At 35.8% G+C, this 19,803-nt stretch overlaps 4 protein-coding genes across 6 annotated transcripts; 2 read left to right on the forward strand and 2 right to left on the reverse strand.

The window, feature by feature from the left end:
* Positions 1 to 2,752: 2,752 nt before the first annotated feature.
* Positions 2,753 to 7,774, reverse strand: LOC123004758 (WD repeat-containing protein 19). 2 transcript variants are annotated; one of them, XM_044398173.1, is made up of 15 exons: positions 7,715 to 7,774; positions 7,466 to 7,620; positions 7,196 to 7,417; positions 6,939 to 7,149; positions 6,603 to 6,889; positions 6,309 to 6,552; positions 6,017 to 6,262; positions 5,696 to 5,968; positions 5,497 to 5,644; positions 5,247 to 5,448; positions 4,814 to 5,194; positions 3,540 to 4,762; positions 3,192 to 3,490; positions 3,064 to 3,140; positions 2,753 to 3,011 (listed from the first exon to the last, which is right to left on the reverse strand). In XM_044398173.1, the coding sequence occupies exons 1-15, from the start codon at positions 7,727 to 7,729 to the stop codon at positions 2,909 to 2,911; spliced, it is 4,086 nt and encodes a 1,361-aa protein (XP_044254108.1). In that variant the 5' UTR covers positions 7,730 to 7,774; the 3' UTR covers positions 2,753 to 2,908. The 2 variants fall into 2 exon arrangements, with proteins under 2 accessions (XP_044254108.1, XP_044254107.1); XM_044398172.1 differs by having other exon boundaries at positions 5,241 to 5,448.
* Positions 7,775 to 8,049: 275 nt separating this feature from the next.
* LOC123005240 (guanine nucleotide exchange factor for Rab-3A-like) lies at positions 8,050 to 17,461 on the forward strand. 2 transcript variants are annotated; one of them, XM_044398909.1, is made up of 7 exons: positions 8,050 to 8,188; positions 9,906 to 10,091; positions 14,688 to 15,231; positions 16,353 to 16,888; positions 16,946 to 17,045; positions 17,099 to 17,165; positions 17,221 to 17,461. In XM_044398909.1, the coding sequence occupies exons 3-7, from the start codon at positions 14,725 to 14,727 to the stop codon at positions 17,298 to 17,300; spliced, it is 1,290 nt and encodes a 429-aa protein (XP_044254844.1). In that variant the 5' UTR covers positions 8,050 to 8,188; positions 9,906 to 10,091; positions 14,688 to 14,724; the 3' UTR covers positions 17,301 to 17,461. The 2 variants fall into 2 exon arrangements, with proteins under 2 accessions (XP_044254844.1, XP_044254845.1); XM_044398910.1 differs by lacking the exons at positions 8,050 to 8,188; positions 9,906 to 10,091 and adding an exon at positions 12,429 to 12,577.
* Positions 8,278 to 9,791, forward strand: LOC123005241 (lipase 3-like). Its single transcript, XM_044398911.1, has 4 exons — positions 8,278 to 8,495; positions 8,540 to 8,729; positions 8,775 to 9,523; positions 9,576 to 9,791. Exons 1-4 carry the CDS (start codon positions 8,367 to 8,369, stop codon positions 9,738 to 9,740), a joined length of 1,233 nt encoding a protein of 410 aa, XP_044254846.1. The 5' UTR covers positions 8,278 to 8,366; the 3' UTR covers positions 9,741 to 9,791.
* On the reverse strand, positions 17,458 to 19,795 carry LOC123005238 (arginine--tRNA ligase, cytoplasmic). Its single transcript, XM_044398906.1, has 3 exons — positions 19,585 to 19,795; positions 19,386 to 19,535; positions 17,458 to 19,334 (listed from the first exon to the last, which is right to left on the reverse strand). Exons 1-3 carry the CDS (start codon positions 19,639 to 19,641, stop codon positions 17,523 to 17,525), a joined length of 2,019 nt encoding a protein of 672 aa, XP_044254841.1. The 5' UTR covers positions 19,642 to 19,795; the 3' UTR covers positions 17,458 to 17,522.
* Between the last annotated feature and the right edge of the window lie 8 nt (positions 19,796 to 19,803).

Genomic DNA, 19,803 nt, shown 5'->3' on the forward strand with positions numbered 1-19,803 from the left:
AATTTATTGAACTTATATAAAAACACATCTTGCTGCCATTATTGTTTCGGAAAATCGACGCCAAAAATATATTTCAACTACAACTTTCAAATTTTAGTCTCAAACGTCAATCTCAATGAAAATAAAGCGTGGCTCACATTGACATTTTTTGAACTGATATAAACTTGATGTCCGAAATTCCGAGTCTGTCATTGTACTTATTAATAAACTTTATTGGTAAGGTTACAGTTGGAGACAAAATACTTTGGTGGTCACATTTTCGACACTTTAATGTAGGTAATTCAAGCTTTAACGTTAAAATGAATGACAATTTCAAATTAATGACAGCTATTATATTTTCCTATCAAACAGTGGCTAAAAATAAGGTTAACAGTCCTAAAACATGCTTTACAATTTAATGTCAGTCAAGTGACATTGACTACCAAAGTATTTTGTCTCCAACTGTACGTTTCTAATTGTCTGATTTGTCAAACTATAAATGCCTAAGTTACAACCATGGAGGAATAAATAAAATAAATAAGTAGACTATTTATTGCTCATGGTTACAACTTAACACCTTTCCAGCGCAATTTTTTGAATAACTCGCATTAAATAGCCCAAAAAAAAAGTGCTTTATTACGACCTGCAGAGGTTTTGTTTGTATCGGTGTAATATTTTAACAATTCGGTGTTGGTTGATTGTAAAAATGAAATCTATTGAATTGACGAGGGTTGTAAAATCGTGCGAAATTAGTTTTTTGCTAATCCATTGGAACAAAGGCATTTCAGCATTGTTTTCAATCAATTTATAAAATTAATTCGGTGTGTTTTTTGTTTATTCGAAACTATACACGTTCATGAAGCGTGTACATGAAAGAGTCCATAAAATAATAAAATATTTAATTAATAACTTCGCTAATTGAAAACAACGGGGAAATAACGAAGTACGTTAAATCAAAATTGAAAATAATTGAAATAGTTTCTCATTCATTACAAGTAGATAGGTATTAAATTCTGACTCTGGAATTCTGCAATTTATCATTTTATATACAGAGCAAACAATAATTAAAGATAATTTAATTAATATTTGCACGCCACTCCGTTACCTAACCCGTCTTAATTCTGATAAACGCGACTTTTTCTCAAAAATATCTTTAACGTTTTCCAACTCTGTCTCAAAATAAAAGACGTTTGTCGCAATAACTTAAACTTTAGATCCCCTTTAATTACCGAAATGGGTTTAGCAAGTTTCCGATCCTCGGAAAAATCGGTCTAGTTTCGTGCGTTCCCGGATACATTTTTAATGACTCCGGGCCGTTTCCGGGTAATGTGAGGCCGCGTCGGGATCGGCCATTTGCAAATCACGGATTAAGAGCAAACTTGCCAAGTTCAAATCCCGACGGTGTAATCTATCGGGAAGGGCCTCGGAGCGGCGTCGCGACGCCCATTACCAACTCCTGGGAGTGACCCTCGGATATCTCCAAGTCTTCCAACACATTTATCATCGAATTATAAGAGGCCGCAAGTTCGGAATTATGCTAATAGTTTGGAAATCGAAACAGTCTCACGGGACTGCCAAATGACGCTCCGCCGCCGCCGTTCCTTAATTCTTTTCCGATAGATGCGGCGCGCGACCGCTATATTAAAATAAAATTAACCTCCCCGTTGCGGAAACGGAACGTCAAACACGCATTTTTCCAGTTAAATTTCCGATTTTTTAAAAGATGGGGATGCATCAGGGGGAAATCACTTATCGAACGAAGGTTTTCGATTGCGGATTTTATAGCAGAGGAAGTTGGAAGGTAGATGCCAAAACAGCAAGAGGATTCAACAGTTTATTACGTGGAGAAACTTAGTGGACAGGAGGTGGACAGGGGTTTGATGCAAAATCGACAACTTGCCAAACTTTAACCCGAAAAAATTGCACAATTTTATTGGAAAATACCTCCAAAAATTGGAATATATTTTAACATTTGCAAAATACAAATGAATAAAAACGACGATTTAGGGGTAATTGAGATTTTTATTGCCTTTTCATATATATTAAAAGTAGTTTAACAACTAGAATTTAATTATTATTTGTTCAAGTAATAAAAATATTTACCGCAAATAAATGTGTATATTACAAAACCACTTTTCTAACTTTTTTCAGTCACGCCCAATTAAGAAGAATTAACACACTTTTTTACAACTTATTTTACAGTAAAATAAACATTTTAGTTGAATGGGTTGAAGATAAAGTCACTACCCTAAATTGTAATAATTTAATAAGTCAATTTGGAATCAAATTATTTAACATTACTTACGGCATTCGATTGCCGAAACATGTTACTCCTACGACGTTAACTTACCAGGTTTTTACAATTTGAAAACTTTGTTACTTTTAATTTCATCTAATCCCATTGAAGTAAGTATCGATTATTTTAGTTTTTTTTCAATTTTTAATATTATTTTTATCATATACTTTGATATAAGTACCGAGAAATACACAGATAAAAAAATCTTAGTTATTTGTAATTTTCTTGTGTTTAAACAAGAAGTATACTTATTTTAATCAAACATTGGTATTCAATACTTTAAAAATACGACTAAACACTGTAAACATTGATGTAGTTATAGTGTTCTCGTGTGTTTTATAGATATTTTTGTAACCGCAAGTATTTTTTTAACTATCAATTTGCCTACTTCAAAATTGAGATTTTTTTTCGACGTGTATTTCACTAATTGTGCAAATGATTGCATTAGGCTTGTAGGTTTTGGGTATAAAAAGACACTTTCTATTTAATTTTTTATTTCACAATTCAACAATAGTCTATTGCACTAAAAAAAAATGGACGGAACAAGTTTCATTCGCTAAAATCACTTCTTTCTAAAATCTAATTGTACTAAAATAAATAAATAAATAATACTCCAATTGAGATCAAATAAAATTATTCGATGTTTAAGTACGGCTTAGGATCATCAATTCTAGGTAACCGGCGAGAATCAACCTTTTCCGAACACATGGGACAAGAATCTTCACTATCGAGAATCCTGAAAAAAATAACCCAAAATTACATCACAACATAGGTTTTACATTTTTTACTCAATAAACTGTGATCGCAAAGCCGGAAAATCACATTCGGGACAAGCGGTCAAGTCTGCTGTAACAATGTGGCGGCCCTACAACTCCAGAATAAAACACCAGTTATTAGACAATGAAATAGCAATTACCGTAACTATACAAAAAGGGATATTATTTTTACAACTGTTGCAATTTGTTTCGGTCTCGGGCAACAAATTCTCACAGTAGGGACATGGCGTCAGCGGCTCTATTGGATCCCCAACCCCATCACCGGCTTTCCCAGACTTTGGAGGTTTCCGCACAACTGCTTCAATCTTCTTTGCGTATTTTGCGTCGACACTTTTTCTATACTCGGGATTCATCAACATTGTCGCATATTTGAAAGCAGAGTGTTTAAGCCCTGCTCGGTGACACTCGATAACCGTCGACGTTAAAATAGGAACTTTGTCTACGGACAAACAAGACAATTCCAAAACTAATCTAGTTCGTGGACTTACGGGAGGGAAATTTCGATATGTTGTTGGCAACCCTGATCAACATTCGAGCCCCTTTCAAATGATCACCTCTCTTGACATGAAGACGCACCAGGATGTAACTATGTAGTAACATAAGATTGGCTTGCATTTCGTTAGGGACTTTAATTCCGTTCTGTTTAAGCTCTTGATACATTGCGAATAAGACATCGTGGGCGTTTCGGTAATTACCATTGATTTGCTCCTCATTTGCTATAATCAGAGCCGACTTTGATGCCTCCTTGTATTGTTTTCTTGCCATGTATAATCGGAATAAATATTTCGGGTCTTTTGGTAGGCCATCCGATTCGCCTAATAGAAATTCAATCAATTGGGACGAAAGTGTCTCGTTTTTGGACGACGCAACAACGTCGATGGCTGCCGTTATAGCTTCATTTTCCTTCGAATTTGATTTGGCGGCCTTTAGTAAATGTTTCATAGCCTTGGAATATTCCTTAGCGTGAAACCAGTAAATCCCCGCAAGCAAGTTATTTCGTTCATTCTCAAAATATGTTGCAATACTATTAAAATCTTGAGGCCTTAATTCATCTGGTGATAAAGTATTTAGTAAAACTTCGCCGTAAAGTTGCATTTTGCCGTGCTTTCGGGCCAAATCGAAAGCCTCCTCGTTACATTTCGACATCACGAGAAATTTAATTGCAGAAGTATAATCGTTTAACTTTTGGAAAAATTTCGCTACGAGTTTCGCTCCTTCGGAACTTTTCGTCTCTTGGACCAGTTCAACGGCAATTTCAGGGTTATTTAAGTGTTCCAATTGGAGTCGTATCACGGAATCGTAATCTTTTGCCGTATAATAAGCTCGAACTGCCTCTTCATACTTACCTTCGTTTTCTTTCGCAACTGCGTATTGAAGATGTATTTTGTTCGAAGTAATTTTAGGCAAAAGTTCCCCAATTTTGTGCCAGTTTCTCAATTTAATGTAATTCAAAGCTGCTCGATCGTAATTCTGACACTTTTCGAACAAATTCGCGGCTTCATTTAAGTGTTTATTTTTTTCGAGAATTTCGGCACACTCTTTCATAAGTTGTTTATTATCCAATTCTAAGGCTATACTAATCCCGTGTCGAGTATTATTACAATGAAGAGCAGTCCTTGCAATTCCAGCTTTGCAAATAAACGTATGTTCGGGACTTAGATCCTCTTGAAGACCTTTTTCATAGTGTATATGCGCTTCCGAGTAATTACCGCTATAGAAAATTACAATAAAAAACACAAAGATAACTGTGATAAACAATTACGTGAATTCGAGCTGTTGGGCATACTCGCGTGAAATCAACGCGATCTGCTCCGGTGCCATTTTTTTCGCCAGTTGCAATGCCTGATCCCATTGGAGGAGATCCCTTCGCATTTCCAAAGCCGCCACTGGATAACTCGACCCCATGAACCACTCCTGTGCTAAATCAAAGTCGTTCAAAAACATCGCAACGTAACCGCACAACAATTTATGATCCTCTACGCCGGCGATGCTCTCCAACGACCACACCATAGAGACGTCATCTAGGAGTTTAAATACCCGAATTGCCAAATCGATTTCCAAGTGTTTCATTGCCTCTATTGCGAGTTTTCTCCATAATTCTTCCGATTTAAGATTCTCACAAGTAGTCCAAGCGGCCGAAAATCTATATTATTGTTTTTAACAAATAGAAGACGACTATAATTTGTTACCTATACAATGCAATCTGCTTGTTAAAATTAGTTTCTTGAATGGTTTGATCACGTTCGGTGATACCAATTTGAGGCGAGTCATGGGTGTTTAAAATTAGTTGAGTTATTTGACCGCCGGGAGTCGCTGATATTACTTCACCCGAGTACATTAATAAAGGGATTTGTTTGGTTACGAGCGAAGTTTGGCCGACTTTTTGGACCGAGGAACCTAAAATTGTAATTGTTTTACTTTTCTTTCACATTAAGTGTTACAAACCATTAATTGAGTATCTGACGTAAACATAAGTAAAAATGTCGTGTCGATCATACACTATGAAAATGTTGCGATCGTTTATATTGCTATCCCACGTAACACCTAATACTTTATTTGGTAGGTTTGGTATGTGTACAACTTCATTTATCACCTCAAATAACAAAAAAAATATTTCCATGTTTGAAGAGTAATAATTACTTACAGCATTGTAGACGTAACCTTGGCCTTTAATATCAACAAAAACTAATCTAGTTCCGGCGGGATCGGCAAAAATATTCACGATACCAACTTCATGCTTATATTCATGTGCCAAAGCCCATTCTTCAATGTGGAAATAAACAATATTTCCCATATCGGTGCCGTAAATTAAAAAATCGGTTGTTAAAAAATGGCAAGTTATGTATAAATTAGGTGAATTTGCATTGGGAAACATTATCGTTTCGCGATCTTCGTGGCAAACTTCCGGTTGTTCAATCTGTAATAAAAAATTAAATACAGCAAAAAAAACGCAAGAACTTATCACCATATGTAACTGTAGTTTTCCTTCAAACAAAACAGAAGCGTATTCAGGGTTGAGTTTAATGCTAGTGACGCCCCCTAAATACTGTCGATCTTTGAGCATTAAAGGAGCGTCATCTACTCCCGGTTGGGGTCGCGTCAAGTCATAAAACCAAACGCGGTTATTCATACCGGCGGCAATATGATAAGGGCCGACGGCGATAAAACTAGGCTCAGTTTCCAATGTTATAGGAATCGGTTTCAATTTAGTCTAAAACAAATGATTTATGTCTTATTTCAAATTTCCACTTGATTACTTTTTCTGACGAATAGTTGTAAAGGCTAATTTCGGTCAAACTCGACAAAATCGCAATTCTAGGTGTTGAAACTGAAGTTAATAACGGCACGTGTGACACGTAGACGTTCAAAGAACCGCCACGTGTACACACTGAAAACAACTGACCATCAACACTCCAACTTATCCTCTCTAAACCGGCCTCCTGTGATAAAGTTAAGACACTTGATGTTTCCTGGAGGTTGCTCAAGTCGTGTATTTTAACGCTGAAAAATTATATGTAAAAATAGTGACTTGGCTTGATTTAAATTAATACGTGTTATCGCCACACGATGCAGCTTTTCCAATTTTCTCGTTTAGTGTAATATCGGTAAGGGTATTTTTGTGATTACGGACCTGAAATAACTCTTGGCCCACTTCCTTAATGTGAGTAGAGATGGCGATAAAATAACCGGCGTTGAAACCAATTAAGATATAGCCGTCTCCAAACCACTTATACGTGACAATTGAACCATAATGTTGCTGAAAAGCTAATTCAATAGGATTGTCAGGATCTAACAAATTGTAAAGATAAAGAGTGCGTTTTCCCACAATTACGCTGACCTGAAACTATCCAATTAAAGCGAAATAACATAAAACATTAATAAATTACGGTATTTTCGCCTCCCATACGCTCGTCGAGTTTCATTTCAGAAAAATTTATTTCAGAGGGCTCCGCTCGCAAATTGATCACTCTGAGAGTATCCCCGTCTACATTACTGATGGAAATTGTTTTATCCTCAGATCCTAATGCAAGTAAATTCTCGGTGTTCCAAGCTCCACACGTGATTTTTTTCGCGTGCTTACCAATAACAGGAGTGCGTCTAAAAATCATCAATAGGCAAAAAGACAATTAGAGAATGACTCAACTTTGATGTGTTGTGATTATAAATAGAAATATTGCCCTTGATGGTCCCCACAACCAGCATGGGGCCAGTCTTAGCCCATATTAAACACGACATTTGGTCTTTCAATCTGACATCAATTTGAATCTTTTTCTGAGTGTTTGCATCCCACAGTGTAAGTTGAGGTGATTGGCAAATTACCGCTAAAAGATCTCCATCTGAATCCCACCCAAAACCGGTGCAAAGACTGCAATTGCGATGTTAATTTAGGAGAAAATCGGAAGGAATTGGATACCTCGGCAAGCGAATACGGTCCAGGATTTGCCCATACCGGTCGAAAATATTTACTATACAGTCGACTCCGGTCGTTGCGAGATACATGCCAGAGCCATTTTGCCATGCCGTGTAAATATCACCAGTGCCGTGGGGCTGCTCCAAGCGGAACAAAAGCTAAAAATGAGTTGTTTGTACAGGTTAAAAATAACCGGTAAAAATTGTAATTAAATGAGAAATGGGTTAGAAAAAATATAAGGGGAATATATACCTTTTCGCTTCCCATTTTTTGAATAATCAATGTTTTTAATTTTTAAAACACAATACAAACATTGTTATTATTGATGAAAAAGAATTTTGACATTTGACAGATGCCAAACACTCACGTTGCCAACTTGAAAGTTTAAATGTTAGTGTTTTTTAGAGTTTAATTTTTGAATTATAAAGCTATTTTTACAATTTACTTAAAAAGAGTTATTAATGTACACAAAATAATATATTGTAATTGTAATTCACATAAATTTGAATTAAATTGTAATGTGTTTTCCTTGGAAAGTAACTACATCAATTTACCCATGGAATTCACCAAACAAAATGGCGGCGCAAAATTCAAACCGCAACACAATAATTTTTGTTCTCAATTTCTCCCAAATTAGATAAAAGTTTAAAGAAAATTAGTTAATCACAATAAATAGAGTGATTTGCTCCGACTTTGTACCTCACGTCAGTGATATAATCGGCCTTGGTAAGTAAAAACCAATGAAATTACATTACTATTATGACTCATTTGGGGCTATCGCATTTTAAATGCAGAATTACTTTTAATCGCTTAAAAAATTCATTACTTAGTCAGTTTCGCAGCCTTGATCCGTAAAACTGGTTTTGGTGTGTCTAAAGTTAGGTTAATTGTCATCGTCTTAGCGATGCATCGATTTTTGCTCCTCGTCCTATTTTTACCTATTTTTCTTTGTGAAAATGTTATAGATAGTGTCAAATGTTCGTTTGAAAATCTTGCGGCTTGTCCTTACAATCCTGACGCTGATTTAGACACAGTAAGTAAAATCCACAACATTACTCCAATTAAAATTTCTCTCAGCCCCAAATCGCCCGAAGACATGGCTATCCGGCCGAATCTCACTACGTCACAACCGAAGACGGCTATATACTTACTATTCATCGAATCCCAGGGCCTAAAACCGGCGAACGTGGGGGCCAACCTGTCTTTCTCCAACACGGACTACTTTCGAGTAGTGCCGATTGGATAATAGCAGGAAATGAGTCTCTAGGTTCGTAGTATTTTGTTTTTAACTTAAGAATTACAGTCTCATAAGGTTTTATGTTGGCCGATGCCGGCTATGATGTTTGGATGGGTAACGCTCGAGGTAACACTTATTCGAAAGCTCATCTGACTCTCCCCATCCAAAGCCCCCAATATTGGAACTTTAGTTGGCACGAGATGGGAATTTACGATCTACCAGCTGCACTCTATTACGTCAGTAACACAACAAACAAACCGGGCGAAATAATCTACGTGGGGCACTCAATGGGTACTACTATGTTTTTCGTTTTGGCATCAACAAAGCCACAAGTTGCTAAAAACGTAAAACTGATGGTAGCTCTAGCACCGGTGGCTTATATGACACATGTGAAGTCCCCAATCCGGTATTTGTCACCATTCGCTTACGATTTCGAATGGCTAGCACGATATTTGGGTCTAAATCAATTTCTACCCAACAATAAAATAATGAAATTTTTGGGCTATGACTGCGAGTTGTTGAAAATCGATAAGGAAATTTGCGAAGATGTTATTTTTACATTGTGTGGTTTTGATAAAGAGGAGTTCAACGAAGAGCTTTTGCCAGTTGTTTTGAGTCATGATCCCGCCGGATCTTCCACCAAAACAGTCCTACATTATTCGCAGGAAATAAAATATGACGGCAAGTTCCAACAGTATGATTATGGTCCCGATGGGAATAAAATTAAATATGGTACCCTAACGCCACCCCAATATAAATTACTCAATATTAAAGTTAAGACGTATTTAATGTACGCACTTAATGATTTTCTAGCGAGTTATATCGTAAGTGCAATCAATATTGGGTAATTCAGTGAAGTAATCCTGTTTTTTTCAGGACGTAATTAGGTTGTCTCAGAATTTGACAAATAATGTTGGCATGTATCAAGTGCCATTAGAAAGTTTCAATCACGTTGACTTTTTATTTGGCAAACATGCTGCCAAACTAGTCTATAAACCGCTCATGAAAGTTTTGCAGAATTACTCTGAAGCAGTGCATTAATGGCCAGTAATTATATTTTTTATTAAATAAACATGTTATACAATAAAAGAATTATCGATATTTATTTTTGAACCCTATAACTAATTTTAATCATATTAGTCAATACAATTTTAACAAAATTTATATTCTTCAGCAACCAACAGTACATGAGTGTTTTTTTTTTAGAAACCTGTAACACAGCTTTAATGAAAATTGAGAAGATGGCGCCCGCTGTTTTAAACTAAGCTTGCTGAGTTACGTCGGAATGTGTCAAACCGATCCAATCAGAATTCAGAATATGTTCGTGTCGAGGAGTGTGTAAACATAGCATTGTGTGTCTCTTGAGAAATTACTGTTTACTGACCTCCCCGGGTAAGTAAATGCTTTCTCATCACGTAATTGGCATGTAAACAATGCGCCCAAATCATTTTTCTGTCATCTCAAACAGTTTTTCCCCCTTGTCTCGAAATCATGGAATCGCAACATAGTCGTCTGCGTAATATTTATTTCTTGTCAAATTTGATAAATAGATAAGAAAATCTGGTTTCCTGTTGCTCCGCATTCCATTCGGATTAGAGCTCGGACTCCCACTTGTGTAAAAAAAATAGCAGGGGTCATGACGCAGGCGCGCTGACCCTGATTGTTGATAATTTTTGAATAAATTTCACATAAAAAAAATGTACAATTCCATCTTTTTCATTCAATTTGCATGGATCAAGGTTAAGAGAAACGTGTATGTTTATAACTAATCATTGTTTGCAAAGCGATAATAAGGAAATTTGATTTTTCGGTGCGGTTGTTTGTTTAATAATGCGATTAGCGTAGCGACAGTGTGAGGGCATTTAAAGGGATTTGTGAGTCGGAATTGCAAATTTTTAGCTCCGGGTGAGCAAGAACAAAAGATAATTTCATGAGAAAGTCAAATGTGTTTCCGGTCGTTTTAATTTTCTTTGTGTCTTCTTTTGCTGATCGTGTGAGAGATAAAGCTTAGACTTATCACTCTTATCAGTGATTTATTAATGTTTCTGAAGTGATTCACATTTTTGTTTTTATTTTACACATGGACATTGTTATCGGGAGGGTCTTAAGGGCATCTGAAATTTATTTTGGTTTAGTCGTGAACAGTACATAAAATAGAAATGTCAAGGTTTTCTTGTTCAGCGTTTTATACAAATTCATAATTCCATGAATTATGAGAATATCAATTGTTTGAAAAGTGAAAGACGTGTTTATGTCTGGTAAATAATTTAACATCAATTAAATTTGACGTTCTCTTGTGATTTACGATTAATTATCAGGAAAATTTTTAGATTTTGATTAATTTTTTTGCGTTTAACCGGGAATTAAGTTTGCAAATTGTATACAATCAGGAATAAACACTAGTAATTTGACTTTCAAATTTATACTAAAAAAAAAAAATACTGGTCCTCAAAACAAAATAGGTAAATAACAGTTTTTTGACATCTCGGAATAACATGCACACGGTGATGATCATCAATATTGTACATCGTGCTGTTATCAGAATTAATTAGTACATACATACGAGTAGTTTTACATTATTTGCTAATTTACAAAAATCAGTTTCACGGATTTCTGGGTATAATTGCCCCTGAAAAAAGCACTGATTAAATAAATATAAAAATTTCATAGTTGTTAATAATGCAATAAAACATTCCTTTAATTGCATGCGGAATGTTTTTGTTTCCCTATTGTTGCACCCATATGTTAACTCTATAGTTTGTTACAGTGTTAAACAATACGACAATTTAATTTCCGCACAAATTTTCATAGTTTTAATGCAGAATAATTAACACTATGCATTTTATAAGTTTACATTTTCTTTAAATGTTTGCAAAAAAAAATCTATTAAAACAGTTATTTAAGTCTCCTATAAATTTTCCATGGAATTGAATTCTTGAAAAAACATGTTTACAAAACTTATTGCCTGCCTGAAATACTTTTTGGTGGTAGATTTAGATAATTATTGACGTGATAATGTCATATCACATAATGGACACAAATACGATGTAAAATAATAATATATGACATATTACTAGAAATACTTTAAATTAATCTCATTGCAATTGTTATCAGAAAATTCATTTGCAATCTGTAGATCTACTGATAAAAATCATAGAAACCTACAATATTGAACCTGTTATAATTAATTTACCCCGCCAGTTTGTCTAAGATTTAACTTTTCTCCCACAAAGGAAAGAAAACCTTCGAGAATCAAATCAAATTTGGTCCATCCTACACAAATCTATGTGGGTTAATTGACACTTGGATGTGTCATCAACATAACGCGACCATGGCCTTATAGGTTTTTATTAATTTTTCATGACTCTCATATTCAGACACTTCAATCCATACCCCTCACGAAAACAATTCTTCATTTTTTTATCTTCAATCATCCTCGATTCCAATACAATGTAACGTATGTTCGCTTACCTTTCACTAATTGCTGGTACAGCGCGCTGCCAGTGCCAGGCACCGGATTCCGCATATCTAGGACAAAGCCGCCGCAGCGCATTTTAACATCAAATACCGTGATAAGAGCTGTTTCAAGGTGTATATAGAGAAGAAAAAAAACAACCTTGACGGATACCTAATTAATTGCTTTATTTACTGCAACGAATCGAACGTAATCGCCTAAAAATACCGTACGAATCGCAAAATATCGATGCTTGTTTGAGGAGGATGGGGGAGTCCCCCTCAAAACAAGGAGCGTTGCCAAGCAACGAGCGTCGTTCTTCGCATCCCGCGTAGAAAGCGCACAACGCGCTGTAGTGAGAGTCGAGTTGTTGCGATGTTTGTGAGTGTTTTGTTTCTGGTTGTTATGGATGTTTAAATATAGGGTGAGTGTGATGTACGTGACACTTTAAAAGGGATTAACAAGATGTAATAATAGTGGACGCGAATGGAATATGAATGTAATAACAATAATGTCATTGAGAAAGATTACAAAATTGTGGCTTTCCGGTTGAGTCCGGTCCGACGTAAAAGAAACACACGTTTATGACCGTAGCAAATGTTTTTTGTTTATGTTACTTGGTATGGACGTCATGTATGGAATTTATAATAAACGCATCGTTGAAATATTTTTGTGCTTTTATTACTCGGGAGTTTTACGAATGTTATTGCACATTGCCAGACGTGACCTGAAAATGGAAATCGTTTTGGATTTTTCGACGTTTCACATGAGTTGAAAAGTAGGCGCAACTGACACTGAGAAAATTATTATTATCGTGTGAATTTTATTTATGTATCTGTTTTCTTTATTATTCTAGTTCACTGTTGCTAAATGTTCCGTTACGTTCTATATTTTATTAACGTGTAGATATTTTTCGTACTCGTTGCGTTATACTAGATTTCAAATTAAATAAACATTCGGAATTGGGTTTGCGTGAATTACGTAATATCCCGAGGATACTTTTAACCTTTCCTAAATTTGTCAGAAGCAATTCGCTTCTCGTGAGTTATTGGCTACTACAGAATAGATCAGGGGGATGTTTGCCACGTTCAATATTTATTTCGCTAGCCGTGATGGTGGCTGCGTTTCGTAAGAATTTTTAGTTTTTTTTGGTTGTGTAATAATTGTATTATGAATTTCACTTGAACAATTTTTATTATAATAAGGTGGGCGTTGCGTATAGACTAACAATTTAAATTCATCATGTATTCGTAACAGATTGAATTCAGGTAATGCTATTTTTTATGTGGAGAAAAACTTGACTTGGCTCATAAGAATTCTCTGGTCAATATTATCTTTGTTACCGGTAAACAAAAAGTAATGTTTTCTATTACATAACCATAAGTTCACAAAATTGCAAAATACAGATATGTAAATTATTACATTGTAACAGATATTTCCTGAAATAAAAACATTACACTTACCAATTTCTATCAATAGAATGTTTCATAACTTCATTAGTTTAAGAAATAGGAACAGCTATTTTTATTTTACAATTCGTTAAATTTAAATTCTTTATTTTGCTAAATATTTTTTGCCAAAATAATTTTTTATTGGTTGACCGAGGAAAACTTTATGTAACCTGTATAAAATAATTTCCCTTGAAAAATTACTTCTCATATTACGTTAACAGTTATCGTATTTTTAGCGTACCTACGTATGATGCGGAAATAATTTGTGTTGGGAATTTTATGGTAAAAATGAAATAGTGGAAATTTTTGTTATAATTGACTGACTTTCAGTGTAAACACAATGCAGTTACTAATTAATAAAATTGTTATGAGGCATTCGATTTCAATCGTAGAGTTAGTTCAGAGCATTGATTGTTAAATCTTTTACGTTTTTAACCTTGATATTAATAATATGGAACTTGATTTTTAATTATCGTAAAAAGGAAGTCCTAGATTAATTTATTTCAAATTGTTATAGCGAATGCATTTTTTGAGGGCAATGAGAGCACTTTTACTATTCATCTTTTTTATTCGTTGCCTGAATCATTTCATTGAGAAAGTTACCATTTTCTTTTCGTTAATAATGCATTAACATTACTATTGGTAATTTGGTTGAGGTAATTCATTCAAATCTTGAAATAATAACGTCTCCAAACTAAACTCTCTCAGATACTAAATTCTGACGTCAACTGGTCTTTCCTATTATAGCAGTAACGTTGTCTGTATCGTTACCTCATTAATTATGGATAATATCGTCAAAGTCCACATCGGTGGAAAGCACCGTTAGATTTCTCTATCCTTCGCATAATTTACTTCAAAAAACAAAACATTAATAAATCCGTGTCTGTGTAATTTAGCGAAAAATAACAATAATCGCAAGTGAAATCGATAAATCGTCGTTGAATCCGCAATATCTTCTATGTGCAAAAATTGTAATTTGTCAGAAAGTAAGAAAAAAAAGTTGCGAATGTCAGTCCTTCACGTGTTAATAATTAATTTGTTTTTTTTTTACAATTGGGGATAAAAAACTTTCCATATTTGCAGAAACGAAACGATGAAGTGTTGAAATTTCTCCGTGAAGATGAAAGAAACGGCGACTGAGTCGTCGCCGAGTAAACTAAGCAAGGGTCTCCTAATGGTACCCAAAAACGCCGCGATTTTGCAACATCGACGTGCGGGCTCGACGGGTACGACCGGAGACGAATCCTATACAACCGATGAAGAAGACAACGTCGAGATTGACGAACCCGACCTTCGAAACCCTACGAAACTTTTCAACCATGACAGTAGTGATTTTGGATCGTTTTCAGACATCGCGACCATCACCGATAAGGTGATGCATCGGAACAGTTCCGACAGTTCAGTCTACAGTGATTTGGGATTAGACAAATTGGAAAAAGGAGAAGATCAGCCAGATTGGGCAAGACAAGTGGTAGGAGCAAAAGAACAGACTTTTACGCGGCTTCAAGATGAACTCCGAGATGCCCATGAAGAGTTGAAGTTGAAAGACGAAGAAGTCGCGAGATTGTCGCGGATTAGACAGGATGTGGAGGCCGAACTCGAAGACTTGACTGCGAGTCTCTTTCAGGTGAACTTTGATTGAACTATGTAGCAAATAGCTGGAACCGGTCGTTCACCTGCAAGGTTATGCAGGAACGTGGAGGCTTTTGTGTTTGGTAGATTCGCACTATTAGACTTTCACCGGAGATTTAAAAAAGACAGATTCACAACGCGAAATTTGTACGGCCGTGAAAGTTTTTTTTAATGAAAAATTGATGGTGAAAGCAACGATGGTAGACAGGAAAACACCAAATTAATTCGTTGAGAAATTATTTCCGAATTTAAAGCGAAGTTAAGCGTGACGTCAAATCATTAAAGGTTTATTACCCTTGACACAAATAGGAAAATATCGAGTATTTACGGGTTTTTTTCGATTTTCTTTACAGGTGGGTCAAATTACGTTTCACCTTGATGATTATTGTTTCAATTGTTTCATATTTTATTGTTTTTGTCTTGGCCGACTTGTGACGCGATAATGGGAACCTTTTTAAGGAAAAATTTCTCCGTAATTTTGTCACTCTTAATTTAATGACTCTCACAACTGGAGCGAAACATGACATTTCATTTTTATTTTTGTTATATAAACACGGTAATTTGTTATTTTTTACTGTTACTGAGATAGCCTCCTGCTGAGTATAATATTAATCGTTTTCAGAACTGTTTGTATTTGTCGGAATTTATAGTTTGACGGGTTAGCACGCAAAAATAATTATTTCCATGCATTTTCTCCCAAGAAAATCAATATTATCAAAACGTGAAATTGTTAAGTAAATGTTTTATTTTGAGAACTGCGCGTTTAAAGTTCTCCGGCGCCAAGAAATGTCGACATTGTAAGACTTCCCAAATGATAAATGCGGAAATTAGTGCCAAATTTGTCTTGGATTAAATCCAATTGTCCAATAATAAAGGAAAAGTAATTAGAAAAGTCTGGTTAATTATTGAGTAAATTACGAGTAGATTAAAAACGGACAAAAAGATTACAAGTTCCTGTTCCACCCATTCAAAATGGCGAACAAACTAAAAACTCCATTTCGAAAACGTCTTAGCCGTAGTTTGCTAGAACTAAGAGCGGAAGTTGAAAAAATCTCGACTGATTGCCGAGATCTAGTGAGTAAAAATAGCAATCAATTGTTTTTATTTGTTTGACAGGAAGCTCACAACATGGTCAGGGAGGCGAATGAGAAACAAGCGACTGCTGAAAAGGCTTTGAAAGAAAGTCAAATGAAGGTCGATGTCTTAACAGCTGAAGTTGCAGCGTTGAAGACGTTGGTCTTGACATCGACTCCGAGCAGACCAAATCCTCATCTGCATCCCCAGATCGACGGACGAATGAAAGATGAAAGTAAGAAGCATCGCAGGTCGCCAAGTCATTTCAATTTGAAATATGGACGGGAAAACTCGCCGCCGGAGTCACCAGTGAAGGAGGTGTACCACATACCGTGCGAAGTTGAGAATAAGGAGGGGTTGGAAGTTGATCCGAACGTTCATCGGGAATTTCTGGCATGGAGGCAAAAACCATGTTTGGACAAAGGCGATCCATTCGTGCATAGAATTTACCGGGAAGATATCGATCTGTGTTTGACGTTTAGTAATGAAGATTTGTCGAAAAAAGTACGAGAGGCAGTTGAAGCGGGAACTATACTCATCGAGGCTGTGGGAGACAAAACTAAGGCCATGTTTCCTAAGTACGTGACGCGGTTTAAATGGTATTCATATGACATATTTGAGTATTTTTTTTGTAGAAAATGCGCTTTACTTGAAGTGCAAAGGCTGTGTTTCTATCGAATGAACATAGGAGAGATGGATACCTGGTACAGCATATCACAGATATGTAGAAATAGGGTAAGCTGGTTTCATCTAACGCATCGTAAATCATTAAAGGTTTTTTTTTTCAGTTAATTGCTGTTTGTGATTTTTTAAACTATCTCAAATATATTGAACGTGGTCTCGTGAAAAGTTCCGGTAATTTAGACAAATTGCAGTTACAAAATTAAGCAATAATTTGATATCTTTTTAGCACATGACGTCTATTGGGAGATCGTTCGATTAAGGAAGGAAATGGTGTTAGCGAGATTGGGATTAAATCTCAATTCTTGACGCTGATATCATTGCCAAGAAGAAACGTGCCAAGAATCTGACAACTCAAAACCAAAGACTTTTTTTGTAAATATTACGAATTAGTTGCTTTGAAGATAATTGTCTTCCCAGATTTTAATTGTAAATATCCATTATAAGAAAAAAACTCAAATATGTATTGACTGTTGAATTTTTTTTATTAAATTCAGAAACAAATTTATTGAAACATACAATAAATAGTCTTTACATTTTTGCAACAGGTTTAAGGCCCAAAATATTGAGACACTTCTCCATAACACGGGCTGTAGCTTCCGCTAGCAGAATCCTCCCGTGATTCACTTTCACAATATCCCCTGATGAATCTTTCTCTACACAGTAGCAAGAATCGTAAAACTCTGTGAAGGTCGTTGCTATTTCGTAGACGTATTCACACAAATGGTGCGGACATAAATCCTTCGTAACTTTATCAAGTTCTTCTGGAAACCTCAACAATACTTTCGCCAATTTCCACTCTTTTTCATGATCTAAAGAAATCGTGTGATTTTTCGCCACCTCTTCGATTTTCTTATCATCAAAATTCGCAGTACGCGCAATTGACTTTATACGTGTATAGGCATACAATAAATAAACGGCAGTATTTCCCTTATCTTCCAACATTTTATCAAAACTAAAAACGTACTCGTGGTGACGATTGTGGCTCAAATCAGCGTATTTAATACACCCGTAAGCTATAGATTCCTGTGCTTGTTTCAATTCTTCAGGAGTCAATACCTGATCACGACCTTTCTCCTTAAGCTTATCCAAAGCACGCTTGAGACCTTCTTCCAAAAGGTCTATAAGTCGAACTGTGTCTCCGGACCGTGTCTTAAATTTCTTCTTATCTTCACCCAAAACTACTCCAAACGGGACATGATCGACCCGGATATTATCAGTCAATAAACCAATTTTTCGAGCAATTTGGAACAGTATGTGGAAATGACTCCCTTGCCCAGCGTCTGTTACATAAATCAACCATTCGCCTTTCTCTTCAACTATTCTTTGTTTAATAGTAGCCAAATCAGAGGTGTCATAAGTGTAACCACCGTCCGATTTAACAACAGTAAATGGTATATTCCCATCATTTTTATCACCCCACATTACTTTACGTCCCTCATCCTCTTCTAAATAACCCCCATCTTCTAATTCTTTAACAATTTCGTTCATTCGAGACTGATAAAAAGACTCTCCACGTTCAATTAACTTTATATCCAAGCGATCATAAATTACTTGAAATTCTTTACGGGAAACGTCGCAAATTAACTGCCAAGCTTTAATAAAATTAGGATCCCCTGACTGCAACTTGACAACCCCGGCATAGGCCCGCTTTTTAAAGTCTTCATCTTCATCAAACCGTTTTTTCGATTCTTTATAGAAAGCTTGCAAATCGGAAATTGGAGGCGCTTTAGTCAAATAATCGGGAAATTTCTCTTGTAAATGGACAATCAACATCCCAAACTGCGTTCCCCAATCACCTATATGATTAATGCGCAGAACATCGTGTCCTAAATATTCCAACAAGCGACAAACCGTGTCGCCGATTATCGTCGACCTTAAATGCCCCACGTGCATTTCTTTCGCGATATTCGGCGATGATAAATCAACAACAACTCGCAATTTCTTGTATGGGGGCGGTCGGACTCCATGCGTGAAAATTGTGGTTAAATTACGCAAACCGAACGATTTACTCACAAAAACATTAATGAATCCCGGACCAGCAACTTCTAGCTTTTCAATCAATTCGTGTGGATTCACGTTCTCAATAATTTTATTCGCGACGTCTCGCGGCGAAACTTTTTTACCCAACTGCTTGTAAACGTTAGAAATTTGCATAGCAGAATTGCACTGATAATCACCGAATTTCGCGTTATTACTTAGAGTGATGACAACTGGGGGGTCCGTGATATCAGGGCAGGCTGATGAAATAGCAGTGCCAAAAATCTCATCAAGGATTTCTTGAATGTTCTGCATTCTGGTGGGGTCTCGGGGCGTATGCGAATGACTCAAATTCGAAATAGCCTAAATCAGCATAATTTTAATTCAAATTTAAACCACTAAAATGCCACATACCCTCTTCAATATGGTGAGACGATGTTTCAACTTTGTATTTTCAGTAACTAATTTTTGGAGTTCAGTATTCTGTGATGTGTCAACTGTTTTATTCTTGATGTTTTGCTGCAACTGTGTTATCTGTTTTTTCAAAGATTTTATTTGGTCTTCCTGAATAAGGAACAATGAGTTAGGTAACCTAAATTTACTAAAAGCTTACCGCAAAACTCGCTTCTTTATCATAAAAAGTAGTAACTGTTTCGTCAATTAAACCCATTGTAGGTTGTCAACTTACGAATTATTACGCAAAATTACTACAAAAACGGTTTAAAACTTCACGTGTGCAGCAAAAATAGCAATGCGCAAGCGAGAATTACAATCGCGAGAATATTGGTTCATGAGAATTCCCCTAGCATTACCAACCTTTGGTTATTTCCAC

This window comes from Tribolium madens, unplaced genomic scaffold (assembly GCF_015345945.1).
Source record: "Tribolium madens isolate multiple individuals breed KSU strain unplaced genomic scaffold, Tmad_KSU_1.1 Scaffold_20;HRSCAF=117;Tcas5.2_LG4, whole genome shotgun sequence".
Lineage (NCBI taxonomy): Eukaryota > Metazoa > Arthropoda > Insecta > Coleoptera > Tenebrionidae > Tribolium > Tribolium madens.

Coding starts and splice junctions, on each gene's coding strand:
- LOC123005240 (XM_044398909.1), top strand. CDS start 14,725: ATGAAAGAAACGGCGACTGAGTCGTCGCCGAGTAAACTAAGCAAGGGT. Junction 15,232..16,352: donor TGACTGCGAGTCTCTTTCAG/GTGAACTTTGAT, acceptor TTTGTTTGACAG/GAAGCTCACAACATGGTCAG. Junction 17,046..17,098: donor CACAGATATGTAGAAATAGG/GTAAGCTGGTTT, acceptor TTTTTTTTTCAG/TTAATTGCTGTTTGTGATTT.
- LOC123005241 (XM_044398911.1), top strand. CDS start 8,367: ATGCATCGATTTTTGCTCCTCGTCCTATTTTTACCTATTTTTCTTTGT. Junction 8,496..8,539: donor CTGACGCTGATTTAGACACA/GTAAGTAAAATC, acceptor AATTTCTCTCAG/CCCCAAATCGCCCGAAGACA. Junction 8,730..8,774: donor AGCAGGAAATGAGTCTCTAG/GTTCGTAGTATT, acceptor CAGTCTCATAAG/GTTTTATGTTGGCCGATGCC.
- LOC123005238 (XM_044398906.1), bottom strand. CDS start 19,641: ATGGGTTTAATTGACGAAACAGTTACTACTTTTTATGATAAAGAAGCG. Junction 19,536..19,584: donor ATAAAGAAGCGAGTTTTGCG/GTAAGCTTTTAG, acceptor TTCCTTATTCAG/GAAGACCAAATAAAATCTTT. Junction 19,335..19,385: donor GTCTCACCATATTGAAGAGG/GTATGTGGCATT, acceptor ATGCTGATTTAG/GCTATTTCGAATTTGAGTCA.
- LOC123004758 (XM_044398172.1), bottom strand. Junction 7,418..7,465: donor GACCGTATTCGCTTGCCGAG/GTATCCAATTCC, acceptor TCGCAATTGCAG/TCTTTGCACCGGTTTTGGGT. Junction 3,012..3,063: donor TTGCGATCACAGTTTATTGA/GTAAAAAATGTA, acceptor TATTTTTTTCAG/GATTCTCGATAGTGAAGATT.